Source organism: Anopheles moucheti, chromosome 3 (genome assembly GCF_943734755.1).
Source record: "Anopheles moucheti chromosome 3, idAnoMoucSN_F20_07, whole genome shotgun sequence".
Taxonomy (NCBI): domain Eukaryota; kingdom Metazoa; phylum Arthropoda; class Insecta; order Diptera; family Culicidae; genus Anopheles; species Anopheles moucheti.
The window spans coordinates 52876267-52900840 of NC_069141.1; the positions used below are offsets into that span (position 1 = coordinate 52876267).

The following is a 24574-nucleotide window of genomic DNA, read 5'->3' on the forward strand; positions in this document are numbered from 1 at the left end:
AATAGAATTTTCCTTTGCAAGGAGTGCAGGCGCGACTGGAGGACACCGTTATCTGCGATAAGATTGAGGGACTCAATGTTCAGTCATGCGTGTTTCGTACCGTAAACAGCTGATGCATTGGAAACGTTTTTGTAGAGAAAAGAGGCAATGGAATACACACATAGTGCAGCTTTCATTAAATAAATTAATTTTCTTCTTTTAAAAAATTAATAAATTAAGTGAGCAACAAACCCTGCTTGAACCCAATCTAAAGTGTTATAAAAGATTCCAATCAATCCAATACCTATTAGATTTTGTTTTAAAAATCTAAAAGTATTCATAACGGACCATTTAAATATATAAAATTACAATAATTACAATAAACTACAATAAAAAGAGTAACGTTGAATTAATCATTAATAATATTTGTTTCTGCAGTTCAACCCGCAATATAATTGGTGAGTCGAATTATCACAATATTCAATTTTATTTGGATGATCTGTCCTGAAATGGTGTTCCTCTACAAACCCATTAGCACAGCTTGTCACAGTTGTTAGCAATCATGGAGCTGAAAAAATAGATCTTCTATTGGAAACAAAGCTGTGAAGGTCGCAGGCCTTCGATACCTTCCCTGTGAGCTTGTGTTACCTATCGGCGTGTGCGATGGAGTATGAAAAAGTGGGAGGAAACATAAACACGACCATAAGGTGTCAATATTTACGGACGTTTGTTTTAGAAGGGCATCTCGCACGGTCGCCCATTGGCCAGGACGCATGCGTACGGTTCACTTCCTGTCGCTAGCGCGGGCCATAAGGTTCGGTAATTTTCCCATGGCATTGTCTAATGAAGCGGAACATTGGGATTCGCTTCGAGCAGGGTCGCATGGATAACCGGCAGGTGATGTTTTCGGCTCGTACACACGCCATCGGAACACGCTCCAAATCACAGTGCTAAAGGCACGGCTTGATGGGGGTGGTATGGAAATTCCAACCAAACACCACCAAGTCAAACAGAGCCCGGTATAACGAATGCAAACGAGCCTCAGCGAAATCCGACAATCGTTTGATCATCTGTTCAGTGATGCGAAAAATGCGATTCCTGGTTAACCAGGCGGCCAGCACACGGAGACGAAGTCTAGAGACTTCTCGGTGCAGTCATGCGTAAAAGGGACCTTTAACCCTGCCGGTTGGAAAAAATCACCCAGGGCAGGTGGAAGTGTATGTTGGAACCAATGCCGATGGAAAAAAACGATACACGAATGATAGTGGAAAATTGTTTGCATGTCTGTGAATGTTATGTTATCTTCGGGGACAACAATGATAAGGATGTGTTTGTGCGCTCGTGTTCACTGAAGCATGAATTATGATTTCGTTTTACCAGGCAAACATTCGACGAAGGAACAAACATTCAAACATCTATGAGAGGGCGTTGTAGGTGATTTATGAGACTTTTTACGTTGGGGGAATATTTAGCACAGACTACACTTCCATGCAGTTTGAGAGCTTTTCTTTGGAGGAATTTAATGTAAAGAATGAAAGAGAGTATTTCCCCACAAGGGGATTTAATTTTTTAGCCAACAGATTTCAGTTCTTCCCCCTATAGTAGTGAAACTTTTCTTCGTTGGTCAACGGAAACGGTTGTGGGTTTTCCACAGGTAAATGTTGCGTGGGCTATTTAATGGCAGGATGGTTGGCATTGCTTGACACCCGTATTAAGTTCCTGAAATTTGACGAAGCAATTATTTCCTCATTCCAACACTATCGAGAAGGAAATAGTGAGCGGTTTTTATTGGCGAAAGAAATGGCAAACACGCACAGGTTGAATAATCCCACAGCTTTCGGTACATTTCATATCGTTTAGTTTTGCAATGGGTGTGTAATGAGGCGTGCAGTAATTAGCTGCAGGTGAATGTGTTTATCACTACCTATCAGTGCAGGCAAAGAAAAGTTGAACATGTACGGCTACTTGATTGAAAGAAAACTGCCATAAATAACGCTGTGTTTCGGCGCCCATAGCAACCACACCCTAGGGAAATGGTTAGCCATCCGATTGAATTTCTTGCTCACCTTACAACGGTGTCATTGCGTCCGTTGGCCACACCAACATGTACTTGACATTGCATTTTTCTCTCTGCCCCGAGGGTTACTCGCTGGCACACAGATCAAATAACCCGGCTTGCTCTACAAATCAAGAATGTTCTCGTTGTTTGTACAAGTGTGGATTTAACGCTTACTGGCGCTTGTATGAGGGTATCGTCGCTTCTCAGGACAGGCTAGAAAAACTCTTGATCTTGAAGTTGTGGAGGATATAAGATACAGTGACACAATATGCAAGGAAAAGCCTATATGGTAGCACTCACAGCCCTGTTCCTTGTGGTGAGCTTGAAATAACGTCGAATCGAAATCGATCCTCAACTACACGTGACGAAAAGTACAATGATCTTTTAATCTTTCAGGCAAAGGGTGCTCCAGTCGATCCGAACCCAGCGCCAGTATCGAAAGCGATCGCGCTCATCCATCATCTAACCTATCTGATCGACTATCTGGTGCAGTACGTGTTGGGCAGTGAGAATGATCGAAAAACGCCTCAAGAAGCAGCGGACTATTATCAGACGGCGCTGGTAGAGGGAAAAAATCCACCCGGACAGGATACCAAGGGTCTCAAGCCGGATAATGGACGTGCGCGTCAGGAAACGGAAATCATACACAAAATGATGAAGGTTTAATACACCACCGACGAGATGAACCGATGCATGAAGGTCGGTGCAGTTTGTTGCAATGATCGGAAAGAAACTAGTGATCATCGAACAGTGCAATTTTTGCCCTCAAGTCGATGACAAAACTTCTTCGTGCACAACACACGTCTATGATTGCAAATTAATAGTGTAACTGTGTGGCACTGTTCGAGCTTGAGGTGGGCAGCGTGCTGGAACATTTTAATCACCCAAAACCCCGATAGATAACCGGGAGATTTGGATGTCGTTGGCCAATCCTTGACATGGTTGAACATTGAACGGTGTGACATCGGCAATTCATCGTCTTGAAATCGATCGCTTCCAGTTCGCGTGTGCCGTGGTGACGGAAGGGTTCATTAGTATGCTCAACCGGTCATTACGGTTGACTGTAGACCAGACCCACCAGATTGGAGCGCATTTCAATGTATTTGCGTGTGTGTGTGAGGACAGGAGTTTAGTTATTGGTAAAGTGATTTGATTTTGTTTGTTTTTTTTTCTCTTAACGGTACCAGATTTGGCTGTGAAAACATGGATTTAGAGAGTCGACGGAGCAATAGACTGTGATCCGGCACAATGTTTTAAAACTATTCCCGCTTCAGTGCTCTGCAAGGCACACCTTTCAAGAACGTTGCTGGGTGTGGACGGATACAGGCCGTTTTTTGGCAGTCTGGAGCTGTTTAAAATTAATTGCACGCAGTCTCGGTGATTGCGATGTGAACGGTATTTGTGTGTTTGCGTATTTTTTTTTTGGGAAACTTCTTACGATTCGAAGAACAAGAACAATATGAGACAATTTGGCCTGTGTGTGTGTGTGTGTGTGGAGTTTTTTGTTGTTGTGTGTGGCTTGTTCTTTACCAATCTCACAGCAACCACACAGCGTAAAGCCCATGGAGAGGGTGGGTTTGGTTCACGTCATTCTGCTTTCGATCCGGGGCCTGCCAAGGTGATCCAGTTCCCGCTCATGCGATCGATTCGTGCGCGTTTCCATGCCAAGCCACGTCCATTCTTACCTTCAACGGAGAAGGGACGGCCCGTGAGGGTGTGTTCGAGTGTGTGTGTCCGCGCCGTGCTTTGTGCGGGCCACCCTGCCACGCTTTTTTTCGCATTTGCCACGCTTACCATTGCGCACTTGCGCACTGGACAACTTTTACGCTTTTGTTCTCCTGTCCAGATTCCGCTCCCCCCCCTGTGTCTGCACCCTCTGCACCCTGCACCAGTGTTGGCGCGGCTGCAACAAAAAAGCATTCACTTTGGACTTGCCCGGTTCGTCGGAGCGAACAGGTCTCGCCCGACCCGGCCTATACCGATTGTCCATAAAGCTTAGCAACACTTTGGCTTGATTGCGTAGATCTCCCCCCCTCAAAGCCTCTGGCTGCTGCAACGCGGTGGTGGCTTTTATCGTGGTGCTGGTGCACCGGCTCTCTGTTTCGCTCTTTTGTCCCGCACAATTTGTGCAGCCCTCGTCCCATTTCAGGCACCAGAGAGCCGACCTTTCGGAAGACTACAAGGTCTTCCGCCCCACGGAGCGTACCGAAATGCACCACGGATAGACACTTCGGGCCGACATTTCACCGTACGTCGAACGGCTACAGAACGGAAATGGCAAAGCAGGTAGCAGATCGATCGATCGACTAAAACCAGCCAAGAACGTACAAGCAAACCCAAAGTTGGCAGGAAATTAAAGAGCAAACCGTTCTGGGAGCGAGTTATTAACGCGTGTGTGTGGGCTTCCGCCCAGTGGCTGAATGTCACGCTAAAACGGAGTGATTTAGGAACCCGGCTGTCTGTTTTCAATCGAGCCGAAGAGAATCTCTTCTCGCTGCCAGCAGCAGGACCTTTCAAATGAACTTACCAAGACCTTTTTGTGTGAGGGCAAAAATCTAAAATAGCAAGAATCGGACATTCGTTGTGGACATTCGCTTCTGATTACTTATTGCTGTACTGTCAACACTGTCACGATGACAGTTAGTAAACATTAATTACGCCTCACAGGCGTCAAATGTCAATAACCGCGCATTGTTTATCTCGCGTGCTGCCTGCTTTACGAGACGAGCGGAATGAACAAAAATAGTGTCGATACGAGACTTTTAATGCTCAAATCGGTTGACCTTCGTCATTACTTTAATGCACCGCCGTTTTGAATAATGCGTGTCGGTTTGGTGTTTACCATCGCCGTAATTTGATTGCAACACACAAGCCTGGTGTTGACCAGGCTGGTTCCGATGTTGGGGTGAATGTGTACTTTTCAAATTTCTGTTAACAACAAATGCATGATGGATGGTGGTGAGTGATGGATGAGAAACACAATTTGTCAAAGCGTTTGATTATTTGATTGTAGGTTTAATTACTTCAAGGTTACTGAACAACCGACGACAGCGCGTGAGTGAATGGGTGAGATAAGACAACATTTATTAAAGTGATTAAAGTTGTTGTTTACGATCGTTTTTTTCTGAAGTAAGCGAATTTGTACGATTCAACTTAAGAGGTTGTTTTTTCGATTTTCGAAATTCCTCATCAAATCGTAACGCAATCATTCCCCGCTTGTTGTCCCCGACGTGTTGTGTATCTGTTTTGACTACGAAACGGTTGCTCAAGTGTCGCAAAGTGCGTCCAATGCGTCGGCTTTATCGTCGTTGAGTTTCGACCACTAGCCGGTGGCAAACCGGTCGCTCTGCCATATGATTAAGTATTCATTGACCTCCTCTAGCGGTGGCGTTTCGCTGCCGTTAAACACCAGATGAGGACGTCACTCTCAGTTAATGCTCAGCTGTGGTTCTGCTCAATCCCAAATCGACTTACTACGAGAGAAAAGGTCGAACGATTTCAAATGACTTTTACTACGCCCTTGGACCACCGATTTTGGAATTTGTGTCCAAATTAGCATTCGATTGATCATGCGACGTGTGTCCGCATTATGTGATGTACCAAGCACAGCAAGAGTGAGAAAGTAACGTTCCGTAGTGGAAAATTCTGTTGAACTTGATGGTTGTTAATTAGTTTTACGAGATAAACAATTTTTTAAGAAGTTTTTACCAATGCTGCTTGAAGATATATAACATGACTTTAAGTGTTCCTCCTCTCAACTGGGCGATTCACTTTCATTCTTTAAAGTCTTCATTATTTCCCCCAAAAATGGTACTATTACTTCATCGCATTGTCGTGTGCAGGAGAATGAAAAATTGGCATAAAACTCGCTCTCATTTAATGCCTCATCATCATGATCGATCACGAAAATCCAGCCCCTTCAGCCGGCCCTCCGAACAACGTTCGTTCCCGGCCATCGGCTCTGGTGCGGTGCGTATGGGAGAAAAAGAAAAAGAAACGAAAATATCGATGCCATAATGCTGATGGATTTCTCCTTCATCGCACGACCATTCCCGCTCGGAAGCCACACGGTCCGAACGCAACACATCCCAAAAATGGCCACGGTTTCGTTGTCGGTTACGTTACCGGTTGTGCGTTACGCAGCCCGTTGTGCCCGATCCTCTCGTGTTGCGGTACGCCCTCACAGACACATGTTGGTGCCACTTTCTTCCTGCCGGGCGATGCTATTAATTACCGCTCGGGAGTGAAAAGACAACGGTAACGACACCACCAAACATGATCTTCACCCGATCGTATAAGCAGCGAAAGCCGTCCGGGAGGCAACTGGGCTTGACAGGTTCGTCACTTATTACATCGTTACTGTTGAAGTCGTCCCCTCCTTTAAAAAAACAAGACGGCAGTGATGAAGGAATAGCAGGAAGAATCACGCGCGAGGAGAGCAGCATCCTGAACGCAAACAAAGCGAGAGCATCAAAAGACTTCAACGCGCGCGTCAAAAGAACTTCTCCGCAAGTGACGAACCCCTCGAAGTGTCTGTTTCGCGTATGCGATCCGATCGAGCTTTGAGCTTTGAGCGTGCGCCTGTTTGGGCAGTACTTGTCGCGGCTCGTTAAGGGTTAGCAAGGCGGATGGCTTGTTCGGTACAGGGGATAGAGCGATGGTAGGACCCATCATTCCCGCCCTCCTCCCGCCTAACCGTGCGTGACGAAGCTCCGAAGCTTTGTGACCACGACGGGATGTGGGAATGAGGTAAGCGACTACTTTGGCGCTGGCGCTGATGGAAGACGAAAGCGAAAGTGAATTACGACGACCGGTTGTCTGCGGTTGTCTTGCACTCACCTTCCCATGCGAGGGAGCAACCTTTTGCAACGGGTACGGTCGAACCGTTTTCGGAAAAGGGCCACCCGTCGGAACTCGATTGGGCGGAACGATGGGGGAAATGGAAATGATGATGCTGCTGTTGCGACCGTTTCCTTTTAAAACTAGCATTTGCACAACCTTCACAGGAAGAATGGGGTTGGCGTACGCGGCGCACCCACTTGAAGGGAATCCACGATACAATGAACCGGAAGTGTGGCATCCAGTCGGTGGGCAATTGTGGCACCGTGAGAATGCTTAAAAGGGTGAAAAATGCACTCACCAATGACTTTTGACCTTTTGTATCGTGGAGCTGCTTGACGGAGCTCGATATCTGTGGGCATCTTTATCTTTAATGATGGGGCATTGTGCATTTACCTACGTTTCTTTCCGAACAAGACCTTTGCCGTGCCGGGGAGATTACAAAGAAGGTTTTGGGTTTTCGGTGTGCATGCTTGATGGGATGAAGGTTGTTGTGATCCTCGTTTAGAGAGGGAAGGTTAAAAAAACTGCTCCCAACTGCACGATATTGAAGAGGAGGCATTAGTTTGCCAATAAAAGTTCAAAATAAATTTAAACGAGATGAGAAGATGCAATGAATTTGATTTTTATTTAACATACATAAGAGTTCTAAAATAAATTTGCACACTGGAAGGATTTGTAAGTGGAAAATTCACCATAAGATGGTTCGTTTTCTCACACATTTTTATAGAAAGAAAAAAAAGTCATCAACTTATGCCATCAGATGTTATCAACATTCGATTACAGATAAGCAAGTTTACAACAACGCATTACTCAGTTTGCAATAATAAAGTTACGAAAGCAGAAACAACTTCCGTTTTCTAACAAACCCGTTGAGTTTGGGCGAACTCTCCTTTGGGACCATAAACCCAAGCGGCCTGACGCAATAAAGTGTTGCAAAATGTTTGTAATTTTCTTTGTCGTCCGAGCAGTTTCACATCCACAACACGTTTATGGTGCTGCTCACCGCTTGTTGGCCCGGGGTGGTTTCACTCGGTTACTTTCCTACGTACCAACAATAAATTATTGTCGACCAATAGTTACACTTTCTTGGAAAAGCGTCCCCGCGTTTGCTGAGCGGGCACGATTCTGATTTAATTTCGTTCGACAGCACACACGCCGCCCCGATGGTGGGCCACCGCTGCAGTAGTTTCGGTTCGCCCGCCAAAGCGCCGTTGTGTCATTGTGAATTGTCCGGTGGTCCGGTGGCCAAACCGGGTCTCCACGCAAGCCCGGCCACCCGATTCACCTGCACACAAAAACCGGACCCGTTCGAACTCTGGCCGGTCGTTGGACTATGTTTGGGAAAGTTAATTATGCACTCCATCGTCGTCATCGTCGTCGTCGATGTCGCTGCGTTGCGGCTTTCGTTTCGGTTCAAGTCAATCAGATGCTGGCAAAAGCAGAAGGGGACACCGACCTTCTGCGGTTCAGTGTTGCCCCTCTTCTTAGTCGCAGCTGTTTAGTGTACCATTTTTTTTCCTTCACTTCGGTGTGCGACTAACGAGTAGCGAAATATTCACACGTCCCAACAAACGCGTCGTGAAATTGCGTTTGCTCGGAAAAGTTAGACCAATGCGGTCTTGAGGTGAGTTGTGGGTGCGCGTGTCTATAGGCTGGCACGTGAATATTTACGTGAAGAGCCGCCCAGTTTCAATGACATCGATTTCTCGATCATTTTCAACCTGCGATCTGCTTCGATCGAAACGCACACTGCAAAATGCAGTAATGACCTCCGCACGTTTCGTTTAAAGCTGGCCTCGGAGTTGGCAATTTTCCAACAGAATTACAGTGACATGTGTGAAGAGGCGTAGATAGTCAAAATACACAGATTTTACTTTTCACCGACCGATCGTGGATCCATCCCACGGTGGGTGGATGGACAACTGATTGTTTGCGGGAACAATTGTCACCTGCCTGCACCTTGCCGTAGGTGCGTTCCGTTGGAAAAGGAAATCGAAAGTGACACAACACGGCTTCCGCTGACTTGCCGAACGATAATTGCAATGCGAAAAAGTCGACGAAGCGACCAACGCGAACCGTTTTCCCTTTCTGCCTTCCGTTCAACCCCGTGTGTCTGTGCGAGAGCTCTCCTTGTGTGTGTGTGTGACTTATGTAATCGAAAAAATTGTCGCGTGACAGTGAGCGAAACATAATGGTGCAGTTTGGAGGAATATGGTTACAGTTCCGAAATCACTCCGAAATGATGCGAATTGATCCGAGTGGATTCGGGGAAATGATTAACGAGCGGGTATGATTCGGGACACTCCTTTCTTCGGTAATGGATCAAAGGTTTGGCGATGGATTTGCAAGACAAGCGGTGGGAAAAGTAACAAAAAGAGCTGTCCATTCTTCGACTTGATTGGTTTGACAATTTTAGAGCTTGAAAAAGAGAGACCGTAAACAAATATCCGGCCTCCGACACCTGTGGGTAGTAGATTTGTTTTGGAAAGTATTATTAATTACCTCAGAAACGAATTTGATTGTGGCTAGCAAGCTATGTAAAATGCACAGGAATCGGTTCGTTTTTTGTTCCGCAATATAATATTCAGATGGAATAGTCAGAGTAAACATTTTGCTCAATTAAAAGACTCCAGATTTGATCAAATGAACCCATTTGATTGATTCAAACGTTTTGATTTATAATGTCTTCCTGATCCGCAAAATGATCGTTAAGCATTTAAAATGGTTTCCAGCTTTAGATCGCAGCACCAGACAACGAAACGAAGACAACAATCAGTTCAAAGCAGATTTAGTACAAAAAAAAAAAACAGTTCGTTTCGAAACGTATTTTCCGACCAACAATGGAACGACAGCTCATAATCTGCACCGCACTATTGGCAACTATTATCGGCACACCTACATCGGCTCGTCGACGACGGGTTCGTCGCACCCAAATCGTTGCACACTACCCGTGCAACAATTTAAGTGTTCCAGTGTGCGTGTTGTGTGGATGTTTTGTTAGCCTCTTCTTGCTATTTTCCCTTGTGTGTTTGTAGACGTTTAGTATGGTGGAGTTGCCAGCTCCAGATCGGACGGTATAAATCAAACCGGTATTGACAGTGCTTCCGGTTCCTGGACGACGCCGTGGGAATGGAATTATGGATAATCAGGAATCGGTCTTTCGAGGTGATTGCCACCCGGGAGGAATAGATTGGGATCAGTTTTCTGGGCAGCTTTTTGTTGAAAATTGTGCCCTTCATTGTAATTTCCTATATTTTTGGTAAGTTTTGATTATTTGCCACTGGCATTGCATATATTCTTCATACAGCTTGATGGCACACTGTATAATTTCATGTTAAACATGTATACTCTCACTTCTGGTTCAGCATGGGTGTGGAGCGGAAAACAAAAGGAACGGAAATGAAGTGTGCAAAAACATCGATACGACCATATGTTTCAAGCGGTATCGTGTTTCATGCGGTTCAATATTCGGATTCGAATTCCGGATGTGTGAACGTACAAGCGATTTTTTGTCTTTAGCACTCGGTACGGGTACAACATACAACACAACACAACAGGGCTCCGTAATGGTTAGTTAACTGGTTGTTTTGAATAAACACTTACGCTCTATACTTAAATGTTAAGTATATTTGCGGTAAATTTAGTTCAATTGGAGCAATGTCTTACCTGAAAATAGAAAAAAAATATAAAAAAAAATCATTAGTTAAGCGAAGTGGCATTATTATTACATCGAAAGTCCTTTTTTAAACACGCATTAAACAATATTTAACATTCGCTTGACACCAAGCCCATGCTTCACAAACAATTGCAATAATCAATGATACCCTCCACCAGCTTACTATTGTTCACTGGCCAGATCTTTCAATGCGCCGCTAAGCGAAATGCGGAAATCATTGTGCCAGTGTATATTTTTTTTTGCAAACATCTCCTTCCATTCAAAACAACCAGCAGAAGCGGGCAGGCTCACCCAGTCCAGCACAGTCTTCGTGAAGCTGAATGCTTTTCTTCAACCTTCCGTGAATTATTCGACACGATCGACATGATCGAAGTGGTTGCTTGCTTGTTAGCGTCAGCATTCTTGTCGCTTGGAACGGTTCGTGGTAGCACGATGCTTTCAGGCACTGCCAAGCCCATGCACTCATGTCTCAATCTGGCCTGTAATCGTATACTTTCTTGAGAAGGGAGGAAACCGACGGTAACATAACGATGGTGAATTTAATTGCAAAATAATTATCACATTAGATCGGGATCAATTAAAGCTAAGGATTGGTATCAACCCGTACACAAACGATGGTGAAACTGAAGTGCATTATAGCATTTGGATGGTTGATTGTGGCTGTTAATGAACGATGGCTCGAAATAAATGAAACACAGGACACAACCAACTCCGCGGGGGGAGTTCGTTTAACCAAGTGTATGATTATTTTCTGCTGTAGAAGTTAGTACATGTCATAATTACCGTTGACTTATCTCTGTCAATGGGGTCGTACCAATTCAATGTGAATATGTATTTCCTTGTTTTTTTGCGCTACATATCTAAGAAATGTAAGTGATTCCTTTAAGTAGACATCGCCGGATGGAATGTCAAGTAGCATTTTGACGTATCGTGTACACGAACTGAGTGCGGTATTCATTTCAAACACAACCGTACTCACATTGCAATTCCTTTCCCGTCTCAACAATCTTTTCCTGAGATGGCTTTCAATCACCATTGCACGACCATCGTATCACTCAAGGACAGGTCAAGAGGGTCATTTCTGCAGCACGCGAGAAGGTCAACAGGGGACGCAATCTCAAACCATAAAACGGCCCACACTAGCGAGGCAGGAAACAAAGATGCTATGATACACCGATGTGCCACCGATGTGTGTAGACCGTAACTCCATAACAAACAACAACGGTGCGGTTTTGGAGGTGTTTAGCACGCTTTGACAGAAGCGACATCAGAAGGTTCGTCGCTTATTCTGCCAAACGCTCGTTGATGTCTTTCGTTTTCGGCACGACTGTACCATCGGTTCACGAGCCTGACGGTGGCGATGATATTTGAATGTGCGCACTAAACAGTCGCCTAAGCCACCTACCTTAGCTTCAACCATCTTCTTTTCCTGGTCCCGGCACCATTGCAATCGAAAAAACCTGTTTTTCCACCTCGAGTTTGGAGGATGCGCAGGGCGAACCGGTTGACATTTTCCCGGGCGCACCGTGCGTTGCGCATCGATTCCGGCTGGGTGAATGCGTGTATGTGTGTGTGTGAGAGAGGGGGAGTTTTTGGGGGGATTTTCTGTATTTATCGACCGCTTTGTACTGTGTGTTTACAAACATTGGCACGGCAAATTTGCATAGCTGGCAAATCTGAAATAGTGGCAACGCAAATCTATTGTCTTTGGATTTTTTGAGCAAATTTGAACAATTGATGTTTTTAGTTTAAAAGCAGCTGTATATGGCCAACAAAGATATGTGGCCTTCGTTAATTGAAACAAATAAATTGACAATAAAAATAGAAGTGTCACTGTAGGAATATTTCTATAATTCATTACAGATCGCACTACCTACTCGCCAACGCATTGGAGCATCATTTGTGCAACGGTGATACACAATTTACACTACGAAACGACTAGAAAGCTGTGCAAATCTAAGCTTTATTCATCAATTGCAGCTCTCCAAACTTTCCCAAAACCATTCACAGTGAGTACGTTCGCTGCGTTAAAGCGTAACAATTTCTTCTGCAGCGAGGAATGCATTTTCTCACTCATCATTTCTAATACACCTTTCGGCATGCGAATCGTGCGAGAATCGCACCGAAATCTTCACCATGGCCATCAAATGATAAATCGCTATCTTTTCCACATCAACCCGACCGAAGCTGGGCTGGGAAAAGAGTGTAGCAGGAAAAGTGTGCCCAAATCATGCGGATTAGCGCTTACGGCGTTCGGCTCGCTGTGCATTCCGTAACTGTTGAAATAGTAAAAGTAAGCTCCCGATAAGAGCCCGGTGGGTTTTGGGCTTTTGATCGAAATCGAAACCCAATAAAAAGCGCAATGCATGATGCGTGATGCGTGGTTAGAAAAGCAGACAGCGTTTCATGGGATGAAAACTGGGTCGAATTTTACGGTGTTAGGCACCACGCGGTCGGGTATTGGAGTTGCGTTGCGGTAATTTAGATTTTGTTGAGTGGAAAAGATGTAAGGCGCCTGGCTAGGTGGAGAACTTGATGGAAGAACGCTCTAGGGTCGGTAGAAAGTGATGCAGTCAGCGAAAGTGAGCAAATTTTGCTAATAACAGTAAGCAATTGAATTATGTTCACAAATGAAACTTTAATTTGAATTCTTAATAAACCTCGTCACGTGAGAGAATTGAGAGTTTATTTAGAGAAGTCAAGTCTATGATGTGACCATTTATTAACCAAACTAATTTCTGTTTATTTAAAACATTTTAACAGCAAGTCATTACATTACTTTCTCCCTTGTGATTTAACTATTTAGACTCTAAAAAAATGTCCTTGAAGCAAAAGTAATGCTAATGTTTCAATTAAAACAATTTCAAACAATTAACAGTTTCGCTTATTTGAGAATGACAAAAATACAAAGATGGTGCACTGTATCGTACAAACCGCATTCATGTTCCGTTTGTTCAGCAGCAGCAGCCTAACAAGACGCCGTGGCACGGAGGAGCCACTCGTAGAAAATTACGCAAAACTCCATCACCAATTTCGAGTCTCACTTGGCACATTCGATCGCAGTAGGCATGGGATGGGTATAGGTTTTTTTTTGCGCGCTCCATAGAAAATTATGTAATTTGCAGCTTTGCCTCCGTCACACGTCGACGAACATCAATGTGATGACCATCGATGGCCAAGATGAGCCTTACGCACGCAAAACGAGACAAACCGTTTGCCCATTTTCGGGTCGGGTACGACAATTGTACGGCATGTGTCACGTTCGTACAGAGGCACTCGCGTCTCGTAACACAGCGTCACATTTACCAGACACACCTTCAGAAACGACTCCGGCTGATCGTTCGATAAGGGGGTTTGTGTGATAAAAATAAATAAATGTGCCACCATGAGATGAGCTCCGAGCGGCAACAGATTTCACATTCCGGGGGGTGCAATGGAGAGAAGATAATTTAATTAAAATACAAAACAATCCTAACAAAATCAACAAGGGTGCTTCATACGCACCACGTCTTGGTGAGGATCAAACACTAGATAATTTCAATCTGCACATGCTGTAGATAGTGTCAACCGGATAAACATGTGCGTATACAGCTTCAGGGAGATTCTACCTCTACTGCTTGACGTTGTATTCAAATCATCTTACTAACGTCTAATTCACGCCGAGTCAGAGTCAAAACATTGTCTCACCCTTTTTCCACAGCGCCGGCTTGTTTTAGGAGTCTCTAATGAACACGCCTGCTAGCGTATTGGGGGACCATTTTTTGTTAAGCTTCTCGCCACTGTGGAATGTTCCAAATCTCAAGCCGCACTATGCGCAACCCACCCTCTCATGCGCACAAAATCCATCGATTCGGTGCGATATGTTGAAGCTATTTGGAAGGGAGTCGCTTGTCGAGGTCAACCATTTATTGTGGCCGACTCCATGGTGCGGTGCGTCTGAGAATGGTTAATGCTGTCCGTCTCGCGGCGGGTGGACGTGGTGTTGAGTACAATAAACAAATGAATTATTACCCCCGAAGTAAGGTCCGAGGGCACTGTGCGACCGGTTGGCTGGGCAAAACGTGCTGAGGACAACGAAACGTGAGTCTGTTGAGTCTATTGTTAAATTAGCGCCTGAGCAACACGGCGTACCACGGGCGAGCATTAGCGCGGGCGATTCCTTGGGTGCCACATTGGTGTTAGACCACGCGGCAACCAAAAAAAAAATTCCCCATTCCTTACTGCAGGGGTCAATCTTATTTATCCAGTCAAAGCCCGTACGGTCTCGAAACCCACTTTTAGGAAAGGGTTTTTGGGGTTTCGGGTTCGGTTTCGCTTTCGAAACGGTCCCGGGCCCCGGGCCACACAACACCTTCGGGGCGTGCGCATGAAGTCAAAATCTTTGCTTGGGTCCATTTTCACTTTTCACGGCAGCTAGTACGTGATTAGTGTGATTGGCAGCGTGAACCAAAACCGGTGGGGAAGCTGAGGCCATTGAAGAGGAAGAAGTAAAAACTACGGCCAAGCTATTATCGTTCATGACGCACGTTGATCGCGTGGTTTTACTTTTGAAGGTGTTTTATTTAGCGAATGTTTTTGCGGTATCCGTTCGTTTGCAAGCTCAAAGCACATACTTTGAACTTGCTTAGCAAGATCCGACAAACCATGTGCTTATCTACTTTTTGCCTAAGTTACGCAGATTTTATTACTTAAGTATTAAAAGGGTGCCTCTACAATTTCGCTCATTTAAAGCTCCATTAGCTGTACATAAGAGCCAAACTCGTGACTCGTTTGCAAAGTCTTGTAAAACAATTTCAACCCCATTCCATGCGAGCTGTTGTTGAGAGTGGTATAAAAGTGTACTAAAAGCTTCAAACATGTGAACACTCTTCCTTCAGCAGGACGGTATGCAATAGCATCCTGGTGCTTTCGATTGGCAGTTCTATTAGGTCATAGATGCTGAAATCTACCGCGACCGTGTGTCAGTATGGCTGGGTAGGGTCTGAAAATTCGCCCGCCGATTCCTTTCTCAACTCATTTCTGGCTAAAGTGCATTAGTTTACGATTGCAGTTTGTAGCAGCATTATGCAATGCTACTTGCCAAACGTCGATCATGTTTGCCAGCCGTAGATAAGCTCGGTTGGAACTACGCTTAAGGAAAGAATGGTTTGCAAAAGCATGTTTTTTATCGATTCGGGCGTATTTCGACAGTGCAGTTGGAAGTGAAATAACATTAATGCATGTTTGATGTTTAAATAATCTAGAAATTGAACGATTTTTGCTGGTGATTTTTTTTAAACAATTTTAGAGACAAATGTATCAAATAAATAAATTGTGGCTAATGTAAAAAAATTAACATTGGTTGATAAGTAGTGTACAACTGCATTACAAGGCTTTATTTGGATAACCTTTCTTATAAGTTTTATGCTTATTGAATCTTTAATGAAGAGTCATTCAAACTAGGATACAGGAACCAATAATTGGTTAATGGATTCTCAGAGCAGTGGCGAATCATGCCTCTTGGAGGGCTAAAGCGGAATGGTAATTGGGAGCAATTGGCAATCGCGGGAAGGATTCCGATTATTAATTCAATTCAAAGATTCATTCAGATTTCAGATTCACTGAACATTAGTTTGTATTTGACAATAATTGTTAATAGATGTACAATAATTAATGACACAATATGCTAAGTATTTAAATGTATAACACATTTTAAACGCCATCTTATTCCACAAAGATTAAGAGATGTGAGATGTCACGAGTAATCACATACCGTTTTGTCTTAATATCGTCTTAATATTACTTCGATGAAATAATAGTTCTTTAACACAATATTACAATTCGGAATTGATTCCTATATTAGTATTAATTATAGTGAGGGGTGCAGAAGAATGAAATTCGCAAAAATCTAGCTAATTCTAAAGTATATATAAGTCTTCAAATTATTAAGTGAGGTTGTTGTGAAACATTTTTTCTTTGGAATGAAACCGATCAAATTTAGTCAAACTCATCGGGAAACTAAAATCAAATGTCATGCTACGCATTATTGAGCCATCAAATAACCATGACAACTGACACTCACAGATACACACACAACCACACACGTATACAAGCGCAGTAGCTGAGGTAGCCGTTCGTGGATCAATCTTGTTTTTCCAAGGTTGATTGAAAACCGGTATCGAATCGAAAGCATGCGTGCCGCGTGCAGGGAGAAAACATTCATTAGACACTTCCGTCCAAACCATTCCCAGCCGCGTGGGGCACGCACCGGTGGGGGGGAAGTGGTCGTGGGATGGAGTTTCTCTAAAATTTCTTAAGCACATCAACCTGCCACCGTCGTCCGTCGTTTGCAGACGGTGCTGCATCGCGCTTAGCATCTTCGGTGGTGCACCCGGAATTAGAAAAGCGTAGCAGATGCACCGGAACAGAGCGCAACGAACAGATACATATATATGTTTAGATGCTGCAGCGATGCAGTGAGTCACGTGAAAGCGGAATGTAAGCAACAACAAAAAATCAGACAGTGCAAAGTCAACAGACATAACGAGGAAAAATCAACACCGCATACACGAGCGGGCGGAAAAATAAACATTCAATCATGATTATCTCCCACGAAAGGCATCACAATTAACGTCCGCGCGATGAGATAGGGATTGGTCCGATGTGTGGAGAATTGGTAAGAAAGTGGTGGAAAGATTTCCGAACCAACGAATCAGTGGCCCAACTGGGAATGGTATAATAGATGCAGAAGGTACCCCCAACCACACCTCAACCTGAAGAATACGTCACCCACTCGACAGTGTTTGGTTTCTCCTTCACGCAGATCTCGGTGCATTGAAGTCTTTCTGTTTTGGTGCAGCGCATAAGCAGGCGGACAGAAATTTGCAACCACGGACGGCAAACGAAACCAGCCCCCGACTACAATTGCAAATATGCCAATGGCTGAGAGTGAGAACGTGACAGAAACGGAAAGCGAGAAAAAGCAACCCAGAGACACACGAACACGGGCGGACACATGAAAACAGCCGTTCGTGGCGAGGCGAGGTAAATAAAAGTTATGAAAATAAAACGGCAAAAGTGGCAGCCCGACGGCCGGTGGCAATGGAAGAGAAAATAAAGCTCGTAAATAAATAAATACGCTGCCGGGCTGGCCGGAGATTCGAGTGGACTTCGAGTGAAGCAACGAGAATCTGTACAGGCGGGAGTTGGAAATCTCGTACCGATGGAGTCGTTTGGGGTTGCTTTTACTTTCTCTTTCGATTGAAACCAAACCGATCCGAGGGAGGAAGGATGGCTGAAGATCGCGAGTAAAGGCCACATTCACACACACACATATACACGGGTACGGGTGCGAACGGGGTTGGTTAGGTTAGGTGCAAGGTGCAAAATTTCCGATCGGCAAGAGTCGGAAACTCTATCCATTGCCGATGACTTCGGGATGACTTTGGATTTTCATTGGCATGCGTTTTAAATACCAACATTACCAAACAGGAAAACGCGACCTTTAGCAGAAGGGTTGCAAATTTGTTTGCCAACACAAAAAAAAAACCGATCCACTTCCTTCAGCAAAGCGTGTAGACTGGCGTTTTACATTACTCCCCTGAATCGGTTTGGATGAGGTGGATTTCTTTTGCTTACCTCTTGTGCACCATTTCCATGGTACAACAGATGGTGGGTTGGTTGATAATCAGTTACTTTTGCAGGGTTTTACACCTGAAAACCAGTTCCTCCAGCCGGTGATGGAAAGAGTTTTATTTTGTTTCTCTCCCACAAGGTCACAGGCCGTTCCGTTTCGTGGTTGTGGGGTTGTATTTTTTTCTTCCACGTCTTCCCATTTTCTTCCACCAAGCTATCTCCCACGGGTGTGCGATATAAAGTGTTGCAAAGTTGAGATGAAATCAGCGGAAGCGATAAATAAAACCCGTCGACAATCGTTAGACGCGTTGCGCCGGGGCGAAGAACTGTTGTGGGGTTCCGCAGCGCAACGGCACATTCAAACGAACTTCAAAATGGCAAGTGAACGGAATGAATGAATGAAAAATGGTATCACTAATATTCACCCCGAAACCACTGTGGGAACCGTTTGAAAAAAAAATCGAACACAATAAAAAAACGAAAAGAAAAGCGTTAAACAGTGAGGAGGTAAAGAGCGTTAGCATTATCTTGCCATTGGGGGAGGTGCATTGACTTTGAAACAATCCCAGCGTTAGGCCCAATGTACTAGCCACCATTTTTTTTCTGTTAATGCTTAATCTCGGAAAAGTTCAAACACATTAGCATTCAACAACGAACGGTAATCCGGATCACGTCAAGCGCGGGCAAGTTGCCGTGGTTTTCTTCAACGGTGGAATTGCTTTGCCCTCCATTGCATCCGGTTGTGTTTGTTTGCTAAACGCTACTTTGCAGGCGGTCTCAATTAGGGACCAAGCAAAGGTAAGGATGCCATTTTTACGAGTATTTTTTTTTCCTTTTGGATGGTTAATTTGGTTTCCTCACCTTTGGGTCGTTGAAGTCACTTGAAAGCGCTTTTGTTTGAATCGTCTTCATTTGGCATTCATTGCCAGGACTTTTCGAAGAAGTAGGAATAAAAAAGAGCAGCACACAATTGTGCACGTTTATGTCTGTTTGATCATGGTAGCATTTGACAGCATCTTACAGTGAATGTCAAGCATAGAAATGCATTTGACGGAATTCTCTCAGCCAAGTGAGGTTAATTTTCTTCTACTCTAACTTTAACTTTGAGTACATCATGTACTTCACCGAGTCAGCGATCAAGTTGTCACTGTGTTTTCCTTGACATTTAGGTTCAGCTTTCCGTTACCTTTACACCTGTTGCACACCGCCGGTTGCAAAGGGGAAGTCATCCAACGAACGGTATCAACGATTAGCGCACCGGACAGCCGGACAAAACAACGCAACTGCAAGGTATTTACTGTTGTGAAAAATATTAGCTGCAATTATTTGCAAAACGATGGTGCATGTGGCTGTAACTGTAACTCCGGAAGATGGCCCCACTGTCCATCGTCGTCTGCAAATGCTCCACAAGACAATGACTAGAAATGGTTTGATTTTGTGTTAGTTTTGTAGCCGCCGTTCAATTATTGGCAACAATGGCCGATATTAAGTTGGTATGCAGGTATCTTTTACTTAAAGCACTGCTCAACAATACAACACAACTAAAAGGAGTATAACTTGGTAACCTTCACTAGGCACTCCAGTCGGCACCGTTGGTTTAATTGGCTGGAGTGCAAACACGGTGTGGAATAAAAGAGATAGAACCATCCCCTACCACCATAGCTCGTCGGTGGCGTCGGAGAACCATTGCGTTCAAAGAAAGGCCAGAGTTTTCACGTTCACGAAACGGTGCCAGTGACGGCTGACAACCTGTGCTCGGGCAGCCTGCCATAACGGTGACGGTGGCACGGTTTCTTGTACCACCGCGTGCACCGTCTTGGGGCCAAGTTTGCGCCAGAACATGCGCAGAACGTACGGGGGAGGGTGGACAAACAATTCGCGCTTAGTGACCATGGCTTGAAACGGGGGCTTGGACGGGGCGACAGAACAAACGGAATCCATAATTACGCAAAAACGTTCAGTTATTTGTCAGGGCAACCAATTGGTACGGTACCCATGGGCGTGAGATGGTGCTGACTTATGCTACACCCGGCCCAAGCAATGCAATGATACTAACGAGAGAGAGAGAGAACAAAAAGTAATGGAGAAGCGATCAGTAAACGACCGGGGCCGACCGTGATGATTGGCAAATGTTGACCGAAGCTTGGCTTCGTGTTCTTGTTTGTGATTTGTTTTCTGTACGATGGTTTAAGTGGTAGCATAAATTTGCATACTTATGCATGGGATGACTTTGTCCGAGTTTTGAGGAACGCTTCGAATTCGCCTGGCAAGAAGCTTCGGACGACTGGTTGATCGTCACGATCGTGCGTCATCCATTTTGTTTGGATCTTTATTTTGCTTTACGATTAAGAACTCCTTCCCGATCGGTTTGTTTAGGGCATTTTGAAGGATGATGATAACATCACAATCAATTGATAGTGCTTACGAGCAAATACTAATAATATAGTGCTATTGAGTATGAGCGCTCAGTTTTCTTATGGTAGCTCTTTTTTACATCACTCATAATTAGTAAGGCACAACAACAAAGAGGAACTCTCACTCGATTACGAAGTTTCGAAAACTAGATACCCGATCCCCGAACTCCCCGGATCCACTTCCACTGTTGTTTTAGCAGAGTTTGCATTAATTAATGCTTTACCCACCAAACCCTGGTGTGAAACCGGGTGGTCTGCCAACCCAGGCGGACACGGTGCGACGGACGGATCAGCGCAAAAAAAGGGGGTAACAATTTACAACCGTTCCAAAAACCGGTGTCTGATTATTAGTGGCTTTTTGTTTCACTCTCCCGCCCGTGGTGGAGGAGAACCACACAAATCCAACATTACTTTTAAGCGTTAACGCTCAGACGAAGCTGATGGCTTTCGGTTTCTACGGACGGTTTTATGTTGTCATCAAGGTTTGGGGCCTTAATGTGAGTGTGTGGGTATGGTTTTTTTTTTGTTCCTAAGCTCAACGAGCAAATGTTGGACTTTTTTTCCACTTCAGCGTTGGTCGTTTGACGGAAGAACTCATTGTTGTTGTGTTGGCTCTCAGCATCAAGCACTGGTTTAAGGTTAATCGTGATTTATTGATACAAACTATCAAATAGTTTTTTGTTCGTGCACTGGACATGGTTTGCGTGTTCGAAGTTTTAAAGGAAAGATTTCTTAAGATGGTACAAACGAAACATACAAGCATTTAACTTACCATTGTTTGTTTGATAATTTGTAATCCTCAGTGGCTAACCAGCTACACTCTAGACACTCTAGGAAACAGAACACACTACTCACTATTGCACGAACCTCGCAGGAAAACAAACGCTGCAAAATGGTAACCAAACCGTTAGTGTCATACAAAAGTGTAGAATTTTATTTGATTGTTACTAAAACAAATCTTTTTAAAGAAAGTCTGCTGATTTGAAATAATTCACTATGAACTGTTCTATACGCTCATTGAAGTCTTTTGTTTTTGTTTCGTTTGTTAATTGTTTTCATGGGTTGCTTTGACCCGCTTTATATTTTGAACGGATTTTTCGGCACAATGTTGTCTTTATGGACGTGCAACTATATTGAAAAATGTCTAAAGTGATCGATCGAGTCAATTAGCAGCAATTTTGACACCTTTTTTAATAAATTGCTTGTTGAAACAAGTCACTATTTCGCACCATACTTTACTATATACATTTTCCGTGCCTTAGTATGAATTTTCTTACAGTCCTTTAGTTTAATTGAAGTAATGTGCCACGTTGGCAGAATTAAGCTGTGTTGAACACGCTTATTCAAGACTTTTCAGAATTTTTACAGCTTTGGTTGCTCTCAACTGTTTGAGTTTTTACGATTTTTTTAATATCTCAAGAGATCTACAATGTTGAACGTAACACTTGTTAACGGCATTAAACACTTAACAATAGATCGTGTACGGAAGCAGGAAATTCGATCAAGGACTCGCTGTTTGGGTCGTTGATATTTTAGCAGAATAGCATCATGTTCGATCTACTTCTTGTAGCGACTACTAGACCGTTTGGTCAAGGTCACAAAGCGGTTTTATATGTTTATATTGCCCATGTCACTTGTCACTTGCAGCATAACTTTAAGCAGTTCACTTCTGACAGTCTAGTCAGGCTAGAGATCACGTGAATTAGTCTATATGAATCAATTAGCGTTTCGAATCACGCTCCATCAAACTGTGAAACAGGCGAACAATATCAATCACAACACTAAAACTCACCACTCAGAAAAAAAAACACAATTGTAATCACACACTTTCGATATAAATAAACGGTTCGTTTTGATGAAGAAGCACCTCACACACTCGGTGGAGGAGGACTGAAGAAAACTGTCCGTACTGACACAAACTATGCGCACTAGGGACTGACTCGCAGCGCGATCTGTCGCAAGCGTCGAAGCCCCGGCCCCGAGGATCACGGCTGGTGGGTTTTCACCCGCAAATGGAAAGGTGCCGCCCGGGGTTCGGGTTTCGCGAAAAAGCCGAAGCCAAAGCGATCTGCAGCCGTTGTCACGTTGGGCCACATTCGAACGGTCTCCGTTTGGGGTGGTGGAAGTCTTACCAATAAAGACATGCGTTCCCTTTCCCGTTCACGCCGGTTGCGTCGGGGCCAGTTGGTTTTCCGTTTCGGTTTCTCTTCGAACCTGCCGCCCCATCGTACCGCTCGTCACCACCAGCATGCCGTGGGTCGATTTTATGATGGCAACAATCCACCCTTCCCGATGTTGCCCCGCTCGATTCCTAAGGCTACCTTTCTCGCTCTCGTCTGCTTTCGAGCGTTTGTTTCACGATTGATCCACTCATTAAGGCAAGCCAATGCTGCTGTTGTAGATCCACAAGACGCGAACGAACGTCGTTTCCTAACCCCGTGCCGATATGTTGATTTTGTTGTGGGAACTCTTCGGCACGCTCCATCTCATTCGTTCTCCAGTGCAGGCGAGCATAGTTTATGCGGCGAATACTAACACCAGCGACGTTCGGTGCGAAAGCAAATTGGCTTCTACTAAAACTACTACCAGCGTTTATGTCTACTGCTGCCACAACTATCAGCACAACTAACCATCAATAGAATGACTGTAAAACTAAACTGGCCGAATGCCGCTGACCATCATTGGTGGCTGTTTCGATGATTGTTGCAGCAATAACTTTTCGCTTCGCTGTTGGAATACGACAGACTGTCTATCGAACAAACGCAACGGCTTGTTTTCTTGGTCAAGCGTCTTTTGGGCACGCGGTTTCGCGGTTGCTAAGACATTGCTATACATTGCTGAAAAAAAAATAACAGAACCTTGTCCGAAATGGTAACTGTTTATAACTGGAGCTAATGGAGTAAAATGATATAAAAATCGTCGAAAGAAACTTAAAATTTTGATGTAAAGCTTAATTATTCCGAAGCTCTTTAAGGAAAGAAGTCGAGCGTTCTTGTGAATATATGTTTACCAAACAAGATAAACGTCAGATAAAAAACTTCAAATCAAGTTTGTTTTTTGCTAACCTTTATTTTGTATTGTTCGTAACTATGTATTTGTGTGAATCAATAATTCATTATTTGTCGTACTTTATTTGTTTCTATTATTTAATTAATTTGCTAAATAGACGCTGTTTCTTAGATTGTCAAACAAATATGAATCACTTTTAACCAAGTGTGTTACAGATAGAGGGATTTATTTAATCATTTTATACAAAATAACAACGGCATCCTAATTCGAGTTTTCAAATGGATCTTACTTTAAAATATAATCATCACTTAATACAATTTATTGTGTGGAATATTTCCAGTTCAAACGGAAAGTGTCTCGAAGAAACCTGAAAAATCCTCTTCTATAATGGGTCAAACGAACCCATAAATTAACGAATTCTACGAACGAATTAATAACGAATTCTATAATGGGTCAAACGAACCCATTATTATGACCCAATAAATATGTTTACTCGGTTTCTCGACGCTTCACTCCTCCTTGAATAAATTGTTGCCATCTATGAATGTGTGTGTGTTTTTAAATGTTTTGTTTGCACCAAGCAAATGATTTTCCAAGTCCCCATTCTCCTCCAAAGCGACTAATGATCTGCTAGAAGAAAGAGAAAATGTAGAGCGATTCTATCAGTTTTCCTGCATCACATCGGAACCGGTTACACCGATCGGAGCCCTATGCTGTGGCACTGGTTTGCAATCCATTGAATGCATTTGATGCGGCTGCTGCTACCGCTCGTCGTGTGACCCGTATTTTGTTGCCTCTCAATACGTGCGGAAGCTCGATGTCAAGATTCTGGCATGATTAATGTAACCGATCGTGATGGGTGCTCGTTTCAATGGCCACCATCGAATGGAAATAGGCCACTTTGAAATTGTTTTCATTAATTAGATTATCGATGGAAGCTGCTGCTCGTAAAAACATAAAGTGTTACCTTTGAGGAAGTTA

At 43.9% G+C, this 24574-nt stretch overlaps 1 protein-coding gene across 1 annotated transcript; it reads left to right on the plus strand.

Moving 5' to 3' along the window:
* The first annotated feature begins 2306 nt into the window (after positions 1-2306).
* Positions 2307-2704, plus strand: LOC128304764 (uncharacterized). Its single transcript, XM_053041992.1, has 2 exons — positions 2307-2354; positions 2435-2704. The coding sequence occupies exons 1-2, from the start codon at positions 2307-2309 to the stop codon at positions 2702-2704; spliced, it is 318 nt and encodes a 105-aa protein (XP_052897952.1).
* The last annotated feature ends 21870 nt before the right edge of the window (positions 2705-24574 follow it).